The sequence below is a fragment of the Salvelinus alpinus genome, chromosome 4 (assembly GCF_045679555.1).
Source record: "Salvelinus alpinus chromosome 4, SLU_Salpinus.1, whole genome shotgun sequence".
Taxonomy (NCBI): Eukaryota; Metazoa; Chordata; class Actinopteri; order Salmoniformes; family Salmonidae; genus Salvelinus; species Salvelinus alpinus.
This window is the reverse complement of record NC_092089.1, coordinates 51763462-51780886: the sequence shown is the minus strand read 5'-3', so window position 1 is coordinate 51780886 and position 17425 is coordinate 51763462. Positions and strand designations below refer to the sequence as shown.

Below are 17425 nucleotides of genomic sequence, written 5' to 3'. Positions count from 1 at the left end.
ACCCGGACAGATGATGAAACAGCAGGTTTGCACAATCAAATAATTTCTGCACAAACTGTCAGAAACCGTCTCAGGGAAGCTCATCTCCGTGCTTGTCATCCTCACCAGGGTCTTGACCGGACTGCAGTTCGGGGTAGTAACCGCCTTCAGCGGGCGAATGCTCACCTTTGATGGCCACTGGTACACTGGAGAAGTGCGCGCTTTACAGATAAATGGCGGTTTGGCAGACAGCGTGTATGGTGTTGTGTGGGCGAGCGGTTTGCTGATGTCAACGTTGTGAACAGAGTACCCCATGGTGGGGGTGGGGTTATGGTATGGGCAGGCATAAGCTACGGAAAACAAACACAACTGCATTTTGTCAATGGCAATTTAAATGCACAGAGCTACCACGACGAGGCTCTGAGGCCCATTGTCGAGCCATTCATCCGCCGCCATCACCTCATGTTTCAGCATGATAATGCTTGGCCCCATGTCGCAAGGATCTGTACACAATTCCTGGAAGCTGAAAATGTCCCAGTTCTTCCATGGCCGGCATACTCAGACATGTCACCTATTGAGCATGTGGAACACGCTGTACGACAGTTTGTTCCAGTTCCCGCCGATATCCACCAACTTTGCACAGCCAATCAAGAGGAGTGGGACAACATTCCACAGGCCACAATCAACAGCCTGATCAACTCTATGCGAAGGAGATGTAGCACTGCATGAGGCAAATGGTTGTCACACCAGATACTGACTGTTTTTATTTTTTTTTAGGTATGTGTCTAACAGATGCATATCTGTATTACTAGTCATGTGAAATCCATAGATTAGGGCCTAATGAATTTATTTCAATTGACTGATTTCCTTATATGAACTGTAACTCAGTAAAATCTTTGAAATTGTTGCATGTATATTGTTGTTCAGGCATAACCTTTATTTATCCAGGTTAATCTCATTGACATCAACTCTCTATTGCAAGATACCCGAGACAATACATTGCATTTTAAGGTGTTCAAATCAATGGAAGAGTCAAAGCCTGAGTCTAAGACAATATGGCCACTGTCTCCTACTGCTTGGCAGAACAAACTCTACGAACATGGCAAGTGTAATAGAGGAAATTGCTTTTGAGGGTGCATCGTTTTTGTTGTTGTTTAACCAGCATATACTGTAGCAGTATCTGATTGCGAGTTCATCGTTTATTGCATTCTGTTTTAGAGAATCAACTCAATACAAGCAGCTGTGCAAGAAATTAGCCAACAGGTTTTCATGCAATAGGCCTAGGCCTACAAGCTTTTGAGATTTGTTGTCCAGTATGAGGACAAGATAGCAAAAACCAATCTGGGACCAGGGGTGTATTCACTAGGAACGAAACTGAAGCAAACGGAATGAAAACGGGGAGACATACCTGCATTTATCCAATAGAAACTCTTGTTTGTTGATAAATGTTTTCCATTTGCAACTGTTTGGACTAATGATTACACCCCAGGCTAAGCACAAGATGTATTGAGTTGCTTCGTGAACTAGGCAGGGATAACTTCAGGAACCAATAGCTTACTGCAATTGGACAGGACTTGGGAGAAAAACAGTTAGAAGTTAACATAGGCTAATACAACGTAAACATAGGCTCATCCTTTAGCAAAGCCTACCACGGAACCCAAACCGGCTGCGCGCGTGTGCCATCGTGCGCCATCATGCATAAATGTATTTTGTCCCCCCACACGAAACGCGATCACGACACGCAGGTTAAAATATCAAAACAAACTCTGAACCAATTACATTAATTTGGGGACAGGTCAAAAAGCATTAAACATTTATGCAATTTAGCTAGTTAGCTTGCACATGCTAGCTAATTTGTCCTATTTAGCTAGCTTGCTGTTGCTAGCTAATTTGTCCTGGGATATAAACATTGAGTTGTTATTTTACCTGAAATACACAAGGTCCTCTACTCCGACAATTATTCCACACACAAAACGGTCAACTGAATCGTTTCTAGTCATCTCTCCTCCTTCCAGGCTTTTTCATCTTTGAACTTATATGGTGATTGGCATCTAAACTGTCATAGTATTACCACGACGAACGGCAAAACAGTTCGTCTTTCAATCACCCACGTGGGTATAACCAATGAGGAGATGGCACGTGGGTACCTGCTTCTATAAACTAATGAGGAGATGGGAGAGGCAGGACTTTCAGCGCGATATGCGTCAGAAATAGGAATGACTTCTGTTTTAGCCCTTGGCAACGCAGACACTCGTTGGTGTGCAATAATTGAATAACATGGATTTCTACATTTATTTTGCAACGCTCACGCACGCAATCTGTCCGGTCGGGTCAGCATGTACTTCTAATCACATCACACACAAGTTCTTACCATCTCGGGGGATATTCCTTGCATACTATACACTCTCACAAGACAGTCAAGGTAAATGTTAGCTTCATCTATTGTTTATGGAAAGCGATTGCAAAACAATAACAGAGGAAGAACTCAAATTTCTGTAGTGCAATGGAATCTCTTATAATCAGAGGCTACAGCTACCCAAAAGAAAAAGTCTAATAGTTCACCACAGATACAATTCCTGATAAAGACTGCATTAAGAATGGAATATATTGTTTCAAAGGCTAACCAAGAGGGAGAGGGTGAAGTCTAGGCTATTGAATGCTGTCTTTAGGCATACTGGTGTACAAAACAGGGGCATTGGAGAACCAGAGTGCTATTTTGAGTAAACAAAATTACAGTATCAATTACAGTGTAGTGGGGCTGTAGCGCTAATGTCCATTTTTACTGTGTGTATATGTGCGCACGTGCTATTGGAACACAGGAAATGGAAACAAACTGCGCCCTGTGAGATCAGATGGAAACTCCCAGAGAGCTGTGAGAGGCGAATATGGGGGAGGAGTAAGCTCCAACACACAAGATCCCTTGTTCCCAACTCCCTAGAGAGCTTCCCAGTCCCCAAGCCAGGCTCATGTTGAAAGTCAACATCTAGACCTTGGACTACATTGGATCTCAGCTATTTTCGAAGGATGACTTACTGCATTTCACCTAAGTCCTAAATAATACACCACAAGACCCCAACGGAGCTTCCCAGTCCCTGACCTAACCTAATATTGAAAGTAAACATCTAGGCCTACATTGGCTTTCAGTAGGCCTACTTCAGAAGAATGATCTACTGCATTTTACCCTCCTTCTGTCCACAGAGAACAGAAGATGAGCTAGCCTATAAAGTGTCTTGTTAGCAGGACTTTTACATGTTTTACATTAATCTGTGGTCATGGTAAGGCTCGTTAAACCTGTTAAACGCTACACCAACAAACAGTCCACTGTAAAGGCAAAGTTAGTATTGCGATCATCACTAATTAGTCTAAAAATAGAAACATGAAAGGCTGCCCTGTCTTGGTTCAATAAAGAAAAGTGTGAGTCAACCACTTAGCTGTAGCATACTACAGTGTGGGTGCACAAAAGTCCGTGCTCATCACAAAGTTCATCATTGCATAAAATAACCATTTGTATCTAGGAGTAATAAAATGGGCAGAGACATATGTTCTTATCTGCAATCTACTAATATGGACATTTTCCAAGATACAAAAATAAAGAGAACCCAAGACAATCAAACTACAGCGTCCATCCATTTTCAATTGAAATGAGTGGCTACTAATTGCCTGTCTAGCTTTACACCTTCAGTTGACAGATACTGAGATAACTAAAACAGTGAAAATCCCAAAGCTGCTGAACGTCAGGTATGCATGGTGCATTACCAAACCCAAATCAGGACACAATGACTGATGAAATGTCGCAAACCTACAGAATATGGTCTATCTTAGAAATATAGATGGCGAACCTTAACAAACCATAATATTGACATGCTGTATATGGATAGTTAGCTAATTACCTAACTAGCGCGCTCGTTCCAAACCATAACTCTGCTCAAAACATCCAATAAAGAAAGCCACTTAGCTAGCTAGAAGTTATATTCTTAGCAAACCTAGCTAATTTGAACAAGCACTAATGCACAGAAAAAAAAGTTACTTACGTTTCAGACTGCGCTAGCAAATAGACAATCTAAATACAACAGAAAATCATAAACATTTCCCCCTACCAGTGTCTTTATTCATTCTAGACATATCCAAGCAGTGCTTCCACGCATGATGTGCAGTGCAATGTCCAAGGACCTGTTCGTGCAAGGAATGTTGATACATTTTTTTTCACCCGCACTTGCGCAAGTGACGACCGCGGTGTCACAAACCAAACCAATCAACCAAGAAAACACTTCGTCTCTCCCGAGCCCGTACCGGAGTTGTAGCGACGAGACAAGATAGTAACTACTAACAATTGGATACCACGAAATTGGGGAGAAAAAGGGGGTAACAAAAAATATATATATATTTTAAAAAATGTAAAGAAAAGAAAACACTGGGCGGTCTCTGGCAGGTGGCAAATAAAAAAAAAAGCTTCAGTACAAATGTTTACACAACTATGAAGCGTTTTACAATTATAATTGCATTCTTACAATTATTTCCATGTCAACCAATTTTTTAACTAATGTGAATTGATATGCATTGTACATGCATAAAGAAATTGCTTGAAATAATGAAAAGTATATTTCAGTGGCAGGAGAAAATTTGAGAAGATACAACAACAACAACAACAAATCAACATTGCAAATAGCATCTAGATGTACAGGTTTGGGCACTTTGCTTATCAATCGGAGTGCCAGAGCAAATAGCTTCCTTTGACAGTGGCTGACAATGACAGGCACACATGTGCGATAGTTTGCTCACAGTGTGAAGATAGATCCATTGTGAAACAGTTTTTCTAGAGTTAAAGCCAATATGGAAGATAATGTTGTCAATCTCCCCAAAGTTTAACAAGACCAACTAACATCAACAAGAGACATGTCACAAAACCATAAGGAATGACATTGCTTTGTGACGTCACTTTGGAGGGCACCTCCTAGGCTTTGGATCAGATACAGTTATCATGATCTAAGAATCATGGTTAATTATCAATCATGTGCTTTCTTAGTGTAGACCTGTAATTTAATTCAGCTACACATACTTGCTAGATATTACCACACAATGGGCTCTGTGTGATAAGGGTAGAAGTTCAGGAAGGGTACTGACTGAGAGGGACACGAAGAGGGCTGTTGGCTTACCTGTTTTCTTATGCTGGCTGATCTTGGTGTGTGTCGTTCCCAAAGGTGCAAGGGTCTGTTTAACGCCACCTTGGCCTTTGGAGGCTTTGCGGTACTTGTGGAGCCACTCAAACTTCGGTGCTTCCTTGGGAGACTTGCAAACATCTGAAGGAGGAAAAAGGAAAACATGAAAAAGGCACTTACACAAATCCCAAAACATGCCATTTCAATTGTAGGCTATAAACACACAATTGTAGGCTATAAACACAATTGTAGCCTATTTGTTATTCAAATAGTTTATATTTGTTGCTCCAATATCCCACGGAAGTGGAAAAGCTTGAGGAGCATCAATGACAAGGAAACAATTCCAAGAGATCCTCAGCAGTGATTCACAGAACACACAATGAGGATAATCATCAGTAATACAGTGAACTGAAAATGACACAGCATTTGCTTCATTCAAATAGGTACTCAAAGTAGAAAGTGATTCAGAGGCAGGTTACTTCACATTCTCACAAGCTAGTTGCCTCGTATGTTGAATCAAAATCTTTTGTTACTGTGTGGCTGAAAAGGGTATTCAGTCATGTTCCCTGCTAAATGACTTAAATGTAAATGTAATGTTCCCTCTTTCACATGGTTCACACACACACACAAACACACACTGTTTCCTCTCACAGAGTAAAAGTGAGTGTGGACCTTTTTAAAAAAGAACTTTAGTCATCCATCTTAAATTTAAGAGCTCCATTGTGTAAAGTAGTGAGCTAATGCCAAAAATGACACATACATAGCAAAGTAGACTCTGTGTCTCAACGAATCCAGTGGCTCATCCGATTGAGATAAACAGGAAAAAAACACGTAAAAGTCGAATTCAAATATATAATTCAGATGGAAGGAAATATTATATTTATCCTACACTTACATAGTTACAAATGCTTAGTTAAGCAACAGACATAAACTACTCAGGATGAGCACACAGCACTAAAACTATGCGCCTCCCCAGTCTCTTTTCCTTCTTTCACTCTCTCTCTTTCTCTGATGCCATTTCTCTCTCTCTCTCTCTATCAAGTATGCATCATATTTGGCTGTTGTCTTATAAGTGACAACTGGTTCCCCTCTTTTTAGAGTTTTGTGTAACTTGTGGTGAGTAGCTACTGTTTCTTTGCTCATCTATTACATCATTTGTACTTTTACCAACTTGAATTAATCCTATTGTTGTCAACTGAACATTTTCTGAACCATCTGCCATTTTTCTGAGTAGCAACAAGTACATACAGAACACAATAGACTTATGGTTCAAAAATATGTGATTGTCAGGGTTGGGTAGGTTACTTTCTAAATTTAATCCGTTGCAGTTACTAGTTACCTGTCCAAAATTGTAATCAGTAATGTAACTTTTGGATTACCCAAACTCAGTTATGTAATCTGATTACATTCCGTTACTTTTAGATTAGTTTCTCCTTAAGAGGCATTAGAAGAAGACAAAAATGTATGTTACCAATTGAACGACATCTATTGCAGGATAGATCAATGTTAAAGTTTACATTGCTGGCCATATGTTATTGACTGTATGTTTGTTTATTCCATCTGTAACCCTGTGTTGTTGTTTGTGTCGCACTGCTTAGCTTTATCATGGCCAGGTCGCAGTTGTAAATGAGAACTTGTTCTCAACAGGCCGACCTGGTTAAATAAAGGTGAAATAAAAAAATAAAAAATATATGGATGTTAAATTTTACTCTATGGGTTGGTTATGTAGGCTTCTTCTAATCCATCACTTTCTACTACATATAATACGATTAAATTATATATTTACATTAAAAACCAAAGTCTATCAGTGTCAGGACCCGGTGCGAGAAACAGTCACTAATAATCGTCAGAACCCAGAAGATGAGGCAGACACAGCAGTACTAGAGATGGTGGTTTAATTAAAGAACAAAATCTTCAGGCAAAGAAACTAAATCCACAATGTCCAAAAATAAAGCCAAGAGGCACAAAATGGAAATCCTCCAAAATAGAAAAGAAACTCCACAAAGTGGTAAAAAACAGCAGGGAAAAACAAACCTCAAAAGACTACTCAAATAATACACAAGAACTAAACCAGAGAACCTCTGGAAAATCCAACAAGAGAAATATCTGTATAAAACAAGGCTTGGGCTGGGGCTGGGTGCTAACTTACAAACACTGAGCAAGGAACTGAGGAACACACAGGGTTTAAATACTAACAAGGGAATGACCTACAGGTGCAAACAATAATTAGAGCAAGAAAAACAAAAGGTACAAAAAAGGTGCAATGGGGACATCTAGTGACCAAAACCCGAACAGTCTTGGCCAAAACCTGACAATCAGAATATCAGTCATTCCAATAAATGTTATACCCCTCGATCTTCAAGAATAGGACTTGGAAATATGAAAGTATAGATTAGTCAAATTATTTTACCTGAGCATAACCCCAAAACTAAGGACTTATTAGCCAGCCCTACTCTGTTGTTTATGATTTTGTTGTCATGGAGGACTGATTGGGCTCATTGATTCGAGTTGAAAAATAAATGCTACACTCATGGAATGGCATGCTTTGAGCACTACTGAAAAGTGCTATTTACAGTACATGTGAAAAATGAATGCCATATGCTGCATTTGCTATAGGCCTATTGTTTACCTTTTTGTTGGTGACACTTTGATATCTTGATAATATGTAGCTGTTTAAGGGCAAATCCACAGATCTTTTGGTAAAAAAGCTGAGGGTTGGGCCTGGAGATATGTAACCACTCTCAGATTAATAGACAGTGCTAAGGATGCAAGGACTGACCAATCATGAAATCCAAATGATTGTTTTAACCATGTTATGAGGGTATACAGTGTTTGTTAACATTTGCGATGTTTACAAACATTTGAGAATAACAGGCATACATATATTTTGGGTTCTCAAAGAGTATGATAGTTGAACTAAGCTCTTGAGGCATTTATAAGTTATATTCTTCAAGAATCAATGAATATACATGTATATATATCATTTATAAATCCAAGAATGGATGTAGCAACTACAGATTGCCCCTTTAAGTCTGTAGCCTATAAAAGCCTATTCCTGCTCTTTTCCCGCACTCCATCAAACACATTTGGTGTGTCATCATAGTGGTCTCTGACTTGTGGTCAGACTTGCTCTGGTGGAACAAACTTTTCTTGTCAATGCTGGTTTGAATGTCAATGAAAGGAAATGACTGGTTTAAGAAATATGGTGGACACCTCCTCTTGCCCATGCCTCCACCGATCCAATGCTTATAGATTTGTGGTAAGTAGCGACCAGGTGTACACTTCAGGAGAAATAATTTGGATGCAACACTTGTGATAATTTGAAGGAAAAGTAGGCCATGTCTTACCGCTCCAGGCTTTGTTGACCTCACTGAGGAAAAGGCGAGAGTGCGAGCCAAAGGGGAGCCTCACCTCCAGATCCCCATCCTGGAAGTTCAGCCTCACTCTAGTGTCTGCACCTATAGAAATATCATGTAATAGACATTTAATAACTTGGCCGTATGAACATACCAGGGGGAAATCGACCCAGGGAAAAAAGAAAACTCACCCACAAAAGAAAGTTCATCTGCCGAGGACACTGAGGAAAGAATAACATGTTATTACAATGCATTATAAGCCTCCACCTCCATTGTGCATATTATAATAAGCAAGTTAAAACCAATCCATTAACTATTGCATACCTTCCACAACTGCAAAGTCATTAGAGATGGGAAAAATGTCATCCAATGTGACATCTTCACCAGTTATCGCCATTCTTCTATGGGTAAAAACAAACAGCCTATAGGAAACAAAGGTAGGACATTACTATGGGCAGGTGTAACGCATTTTTTCAGAGCATTTATATTTCATAAGTCTGGTGGAATAGCACCAATTTCAACTCACGCATGTTCCTTGGTGCGCTCCACCAAACCCAATAGTCTGCTTTCAGTGACATTGTCCACCAAGACAAGACATTGAACAGCATGTTTACAACAATCTAGTTAAGGGAATTGCAAAGATTTTTGCACAATGTTACATTTGAAAAAAGGTCTACACAATTGTTGATATAAAAATGAAATGCTTTTTTTTATATATTGGGAAAAACATTATGCATCAAGTATCCTCAAAGAGCAGAGGCCTAGTCATTGCTATAAAAAAAATCAAATGTCTGGGAAATATGTAGACCTACAGTAGCCTACAGTTAGGGGCTTGTATTCACGGTAAGGTCTATCTACACCTGTTGTATAAGGCGCATGTGACAAATACAATTTGATTTGAGTAGCTTGTATAAGATTGCCACCCAGTGGAGGACCTATCATATTGCAAAAATTGGACAGTAGCCTCTACATGTCACACCTATATCCATACAGGATTTACACCAGTGCTTCACCCAAAAGGCTCAAACTTTTCTGTTTCCATCTACTTATGCAGAGGTTGTTGATTCTGCTCTTCACACATCTTCACTGTTAGCCCTAGCTATTTAAACACAATGTCCATAGTATAACATAAGGGCGTATACTAGTGTAACACTGGTGTTACGGTGGAAACGCAGCACCAATGTCCTCATTGAGCAATTTGCATTCTGCTTCTTCACACTCAAAGCCTATTAAATCCTAATAATTGTACTATTGAATGAAATATATATAAAATATCACTACATTCAGGTACACACACGTATAGCCTATTAGGCCTTGACAAACAAACTCCACGGCCTCGCCTTTGGTGAACTGCCCGTAGGCTACGCCGGAATGAAACATTGTGTTCTTCTTCCAAAGGAAGACAAACATCAGCCTTTAGATAACGCACTCGTAACATCCGAGTGATACAAAAAACATTTAGTACATGCTATAAAGGATACTATGACGCAATGTTCGTCTTCTGCCAAAATCTCTTGAATTACGAAGGATTGATCCATTACTTAAAACCGTTACTTTCGTGCGAACTCTCTCACGCTCTCAAAATACAGATTGAAGCGAGAATAGACACAGGCCAATCGTTTCTCTCTTACGAAGTTGGGCTAGACCACCTACTTATCGAGAACACAAAACAACAAAACCGACTACATTTTTGCTTTCACAGTGCGTAAAACTGTATTCCACTGTTCCCGACATGATTCCGTATTCTTCTAGATGTCCTTATTCCCTTTCCCTTAGATACTTGTGGACCTGCCACGCAGAGATTTCAGCGAATAAGAGTGACGTCATGTTTTGGCTGTCGTTCGAGGAAATATTAATCGGATTACTCACTGTTTCAATCAATCAAATATATTTATAAAGCCTTTTGTACATCAGCCGATGTCACAAAGTGCTATACAGAAACCCAGCCTAAAACCCCAAACAGCAAGCAATACAGATGTAGAAGCACGATGGCTAGGAAAAACTCCCTAGAAAGGCAGGAATCTAGGAAGAAAACTAGAGAGGAACCAGGCTCTGGGGATTGGCCAGTCCTCTTCTGGCTTTGCCGGTGGAGATTATAGCAGGACATGGCCAAGATGTTCAAACTTTCATAGATGACCAGCAGGGTCAAATAATAATAATCACAGTGGTTGTAGAGGGTGCAACAGGTCAGCACCTCAGGAGTAAATGTCAATTGGCTTTTCATAGCTGAGCATTCAGAGTTAGAGACTTCAGGTGCGGTAGAGAGAAAAAGTCCTGAGGCCTGGTCCCAGGGCTCAGGTCCTCCGGGAGGAGAGGGAGAGAGAGAGAGAATTAGAGGGAGCATACTTAAATTCACACAGGACACCGGATAATACAGGAGAAATACTCCAAATATAACAGACTGACCCTAGCCCCCAACACATAAACTATTGCAGCATGAATAAATACTGTTAAATCGGACAGATGCAGGTGTCATATTAAATTGTAGATGTGCTATCTACTTCATACACACCAGGATTGGATATGTTACTTTCTACATGTTCTGTTAAATGACCTACTAGTTACCTGTCCAAAATTGCAATTAGTAATGTCATTTTTGGATTACCCAAATTCACTAATGTCATGTCATTACTTTCAGTTGCTGTTGGATTACTTTCATTTCAGAGGCATTGGAAGAAGACAAGAAGGATGATCGAACGCATTTGCTGTGTCATCGTAGTAGTGGTCTCTGACTTGATGTCAGATTGGCTAAGGTGGAACAAACTCAAACTTGCGCCTTTCTTCAAGCCTAAATTGAATGTCATTGAGAAAACATAAAGGTGTTATAATGTATTTGTTTCGCAAACATCCTTTCTGAATTTAAAAGTACTAATCATCTAGTTTTTCAAAAGTGTCTCTAATATGATTACAATATTATTTGCTGATAACGTAATTGATTACAGGTAAAAAAATAAATAAAATGTCATCAGATTAAATGTAACTGGATTACATGAAATGAGTTACTCCCCAATCCTGATACACACACATATCAAACCCTTATTCATCAGGCAAAAGAAAGTTACATTATTATATTATTTGGACAGTATTGTGTAGCCATGTCTAGCCATCAATCATTTTTGTAGTTTAATAGGAAAAAACATAGGCCCTGGACCTTTTTATTAAGATAATACTGCATTGGATTGAAGTGTTGTAGTTATTGTATTGGATGGCATTTCTCAGGAAGAAATCTAAGGAACAAAATGTCACAATATCTTATTATGAATGTCGTGTTGTACTGTGGCACAGCTCTATTCTGGTGCCTATTTTGTGTTCTATTAATGTGCCTCATGGCCCCATGAGAGCCAATTGGAGATTAATTCCTGGCTCTCTTGCTGACAGGGCAGTCCTCTGCGTCACACCCCAGGCAGTGGCACCTCTTCCTATTGTTGGACTGAGACTCAACCCTCAGAGGTCTCTTGTAAGAATGCAGAGATCTCAACTGGAGAGGCAAAGCCCGTCTGAAGTCCTGGGCTGAGGATCAAGAGGGACAAAGTGATAGATGATGAAAACAAAGAAAACGAAGCAGTATACAAATGTAATGATCTGTAAACAAAGTACTATATGTGAATGGACAGCATGTGGCCTATTGTGTGCATATATGATATTATTTTCTACTGCAGAGTCTTATAAGCATATGTGGGCTGGGCATCCTGAAGATGCAAGACACTATAATAATAAACTAAATCATTCTACACTACACCCTAAGACCCCTTACGTGTGTGTATCTGAGATCCACATACTCCATAGTTCCTCCTTAGTAATAGTAGAGCATGCATTTGAGGTGGCTTTCTCAGAGTGCTTACTGTGGGTGGAGCTAGAGTATGGGGAAATATCCTGGGCGTCTAGGACGGATCTGGTGGTTGTTGTAATGTACATAACCTCTTCATCGTCAACATGAGTTGCAGAGCGGCAGGGAATGTCCCGGGACTTCGAAAAGAACCTGGTGATTGTTCACATGTACACCACATCATCCTCAGGAGTATAAAAGACTGTCTGGGGAGTCCAAACCCTCTGGTTAAGCGATAAGAGACTCCCAGGGGCTGTTCGGCTGCTTCAGGGTTCCTTGCTCCGCTGGAGTCAGGAGTCCAGACACAGGGTGGCTTTGTGGATCAACACAGACAATGTGGCAGATGGTAAAGAGAGTTGAACAATACTCAAACAAAACAATCCAATGCAAAATCAAGCAAATTAGACAAATTAGGCAAACTAGCACACGAGACAGAGGTAGAACTCGTAACTGACAGGTAGCCAGGCTTGTCATAGTAATCATAATCAGACTAAAACGATTGGCTCCAGGCATTCGAATGAGGCAAGCCCCAATCTGTAGATCAAGAGGAAAAAAATGTTGCTCGTAAAGAGTGGATCGGGTAACTTACCAGAAAAATGAATTGACCAATAATCAAAGTTTAGCAGATTAAGCAGCATGGTAGAGTAAGATCTTACCCGAGAGCTGGTTTGAGCTACTTTGGAGCTCCTTTGGCCCCCCCTGGGTCTCCAGAAGCAGGGTGGGTCTGTGGATCAACAGGGACAAAGTGTAAAATGGTAAAGAGAGTGGAACAACACACCGAAACAAAGCAATTCAATGCCAAATTCAGCAAATTAGATCAACTACCATACTAGACACCTGTTAGGTAGTCAAGGTCTTCTGACTGAGAGGACTGGTCTCTATTGGATAAGCTGTCCTGAGACATGTCCAGGAAGGAGGTTGGCCCATAACTCTCCCAAGCAGATGACGACATAATTGACATCCTCATCAACAATTGATTATGCAACAAACTGAACCAAATCTTCAGGGGTACTCTGATGACTTAAGCCTACAAATTAAAAGGATGATTGACCTGTAAAATGTCATTTCATAAACAATCATAATGTCATGAATCAAAATAAAATGGAGGAACCTACTGGAAAAAATAATTTACCAATATTAACAGATTAGCAAAGATCTCTATCTATGGTAGAGTTATTTGTTTAGTTTCTTAGATTTTTATTAGCTCTTACCCGAGAAGTGGTTCACAAAGTTGGTTGAATGGATCACATCATTGTCATCCTCATCAACACCAGGGTTGGAGGGAATGGAGTCATCTATGAACTTATTAACAAGATCTCCAGGGGTTCTATTGGGATGCAAGGCTGGTGTTGAAAAGGATGGGTGATCATTTGCATCCATAGTCACACAACTGCATGAGCAAGATGTCTGTTCTGAATTCATTGTGTTAAATTGTTTATTTTGGTGATAATGTTTGATTATGACATCATTGACATCATCATGACATCATTGATGCTGGTAAGATGATGCAAACTTTACAATTGTAATGATATTTCAACAATATTGCTATAACCATAGACAATATACCATTAGTGTTCTATATCTATGGTATTAGCCACAGCTACAATTTTTATTTATTTATTTATACGTGGTTTAAACAGCCATCTCCATGGTAATCAAATTATAATGCATGGTGCATAGAGGCACGGAATACATAATGTTTTGTCATAATTTAAATATTTTAATCAGAACTTTTAATCTATGTATTAATTCTGAATGGCCAATACTTTTTAAGGTACAATTACTAAATAAGAACAAGTCTACAAGGACCTGGCCTGTCCTCATGTAGATCATTTGTTGTGTTTCTTTTGATGCAGTATTTGTTAAAGAAGTCTAGTTGATTCAAATAGTTAAATAAATCTCATAACAGGTGAGCTCTGCAGACAATTTCAAAGAAAATATTCACATTTTGTTTTGGTCAAACATTTATTTCATTTATATTTATAGCAGTTGTTACAGTTTGTACAATATACACAATGTAGAAAGTATCCAACATGACATTTCTTTTAGTAACTTTTCTCCAAATATTAGATATGACATATCAGGTGTTGTATGTCAACTTTCCATGAAACTACTGCAAAAATATACACTTTGACATTTTTTATAACCCAATTTCAAAACCAATTTTTATAAATCAATTTCCATATTGTTATGATGGTGAATTATAAATAAGAATACAGCTAAATAATAAAAGGCGTAAAACACATATTACAGTTGTACAGTGTATGACTACATTCACAGATATGAATTACACCTCAATGCGTCAGCACAAATATTTCAAACACCTTCTATAGCCCAATATATATATATATATAAAAAAAAATATAAGTGCATAAATTGTCAATCTGTCCTTCACAATATGCTAAGACCAGGTAATAACTGAGTTATTATGCAATATCTGTAAAGAACAGATATTTGCTTTTGTATTGGAGAAAGTCTTTAGCCTGAGTGCCAGTCTGTTTGTGCTATCATGCCAACTCCTTGTCCTGGGCATGTTTGGTTTGTCAATGAGCAATTGAGTGAGCAAAGAGCACAACCAGATCTGAGACCAGGCTAGAAGGTCTTTGCAAGTGCAAAATCAAAGAAAACATGCAAGTCATCATGCAAACCACTGGCGAAAGAAAATAACGGTGTGCCTAAAAAAAGAGGACATTTGTGAAAATGTCATAATTGTAAACTTCAACTTACACAAATCTCAATAAGTATCAACAAGCGGATCATTTATTACCATACCATAAATTAGGTCAGTCATCTATGATCGTAAATAGCTATCATCTTCCGTGTATTATGTTTTACGCATTACTGATTTATAAATGGGTATGATGGTATGGTCGAATAGCTTTCTGTAGCCATATTAATCGTCATATTCTTCAATAATACCCTTTAAACCCATTTGGTTTGGACTCACATAGGGGAATCATTATCACTTAAATTGTCTAAATTTCTCAAAAGCACATATGAGCTCTTTCACGATGTTCATAGTAATGATCGGACCAAGGCGCAGCTTACGTTGAGTTCCACATAATCTTAATGAAAGTGAAACTTAAGCAAATACAAAAACAAAATAAAGAACAAACGAACCGTGATGACAATGCAGTGCTAAACAGGCAACTACTGTAACGGCTTTCTTCCTGGGATGAAGGAGAGGACCAAAACGCAGCGCGGCTAGTGTTCAACATGATTTAATAAAGAATATAACGTGAACACTACAAGCAACAAAACAATAAATGTGAAAACCGAAAACAGTCCTATCTGGTGCAGAACACAAAGACAGGAAACAATCACCCACAAACCAACAGTGCAAACAGGCTACCTTAATATGGTTCCCAATCAGAGACAATGCAAAACACCTGCCTCTGATTGAGAACCATATTAGGCCAAACAACAAACCCAACATAGAAACACAAAACATAGACTACACCCACCCAGCTCACGTCCTGACCAACTAAACAAAGACTAAACCAAGGAAATAAGGTCAGGAACGTGACAACTACACAGAAACAATATCCCATAACCCACAGGTGGAAAAAAATGCTTCTTAAGTATTATCCCCAATTATAGACAACGATAGCCAGCTGCCTCTAATTGGGAATCATACCAAAAACCCCAACATAGAAAAAACTACCTGGAACCCCACATAGAAAATATAAACTAGACTAACCCCCCAAGTCACGCCCTGACCTACTCTACCATAGAAAATAAAGGCTTTCAATGGTAAGGACGTGACAGTACCCCCTCCAAAGGTGCGGAGTCCGACAGCAAAACCTGGGAAAAAAGGGAGGGTTGGGGGGGGTGTCTAGTGTCGGTGGCGGCTCTGGTGCGGGACGAGTTACACGCTCATCCCGCAGATCCGCCAGCATCGGGGGCGGCTCTGGTGCGGGACGGAGAACCCGCTTGGCTCTCGGATCCACCATATTTGGTGGTGGCTCTGGTGCGGGCCGATTTACTATCTCAGGAGGTTCCGGACCGTGGACCATCTCAGGAGGTTCCGGACCGTGGACCATCTCAGGAGGTTCCGGACCGTGGACCATCTCAGGGGGTTCCGGACCGTGGACCGTCTCAGGAGGTTCCGGACCGTGGACCGTCTCAGGAGGTTCTGGACCGTGGACCGTCTCAGGAGGTTCCGGACCGTGGACCGTCGTTGGAAGTTCTGGACCGTGGACCGTCGTTGGAGGTTCTGGACCGTGGACCGTCGTTGGAGGTTCTGGACCGTGGACCGTCGTTGGAGGTTCTGGACCGTGGACCGTCGTTGGAGGTTCTGGACTGTGGACCGTCGTTGGAGGTTCTGGACTGTGAAACGTCGCCGGAAGCTCTGGACTGGGAACGTCGCCGGAAGCTCTGGACTGGGAACTGTCGCCGGAAGCTCTGGACTGGGAACTGTCGCCGGAAGCTCTGGACTGGGAACTGTCGCCGGAAGCTCTGGACTGGGAACTGTCGCCGGAAGCTCTGGACTGTGGAGGCGCACTGGAGGCCTGATGCGTGGGACTGGTACAGGTGGCACCGGGCTGATGACACGCACCTCAGGGCGAGTGCGGGGAGGAGGCACAGGACGTACTGGACTGTGGAGGCGCACTGGAGGCCTGATGCGTGGGACCGGTACAGGTGGCACCGGGCTGATGACACGCACCTCAGGGCGAGTGCGAGGAGGAGGCACAGGACGTACTGGACTGTGGAGGCGCACTGGAGGTCTAGAGCGTAGAGCTGGCACAACCCGTCATGGCTGGATGCTTATTTTCGCACGGTAAGTGCGGGGATCTGGCACCGAGCGCACCGGGCTGTGAATGCGCACTGGAGACACAGTGCGTATCATCACATAACTTGGTGCCTGAACGGTCACACGATCCTTAAAACGAGTGCGGGGAGTTGGCTCTGGTCTGAAACCTGGCTCCGCCAACCACCTCGTGTGCCCCCTCCCAATTTTTTGGGGGGGGGCTGCCTCTCATGCTTGCGTCATGATTGCGAACCCCGGAGTCGTCGTTGATCCTCCTGGGCACGCTGCTTGGTCCTTTGGTGATGGGATATTCCATCACGATGTTCGTAGTAATGATCGGACCAAGGCGCAGCGTACG

The 17425-nt window shown here is 40.9% G+C and overlaps 1 protein-coding gene across 4 annotated transcripts in view; it reads right to left on the bottom strand.

Moving 5' to 3' along the window:
* LOC139573894 (type II inositol 1,4,5-trisphosphate 5-phosphatase-like) overlaps positions 1-10309 on the bottom strand; it is a 34112-nt gene extending 23803 nt beyond the window's left edge. The window contains exons 1-6 of one of the 4 annotated variants that reach the window (XM_071397855.1): positions 9974-10309; positions 9018-9098; positions 8816-8913; positions 8683-8712; positions 8483-8593; positions 5133-5276 (exon numbers count right to left, since the gene is read on the bottom strand). In XM_071397855.1, the coding sequence (XP_071253956.1) occupies positions 5133-5276; positions 8483-8593; positions 8683-8712; positions 8816-8913; positions 9018-9098; positions 9974-10029 (520 nt within the window). In that variant the 5' untranslated portion in view covers positions 10030-10309. Of the gene's footprint in view, positions 1-4076; positions 4363-5132; positions 5277-8482; positions 8594-8682; positions 8713-8815; positions 8914-9017; positions 9863-9973 lie in introns of those variants that run through there. The other 3 variants (XR_011674668.1, XM_071397852.1, XM_071397853.1) reach the window with 3 other exon arrangements.
* Positions 10310-17425: the final 7116 nt, after the last annotated feature.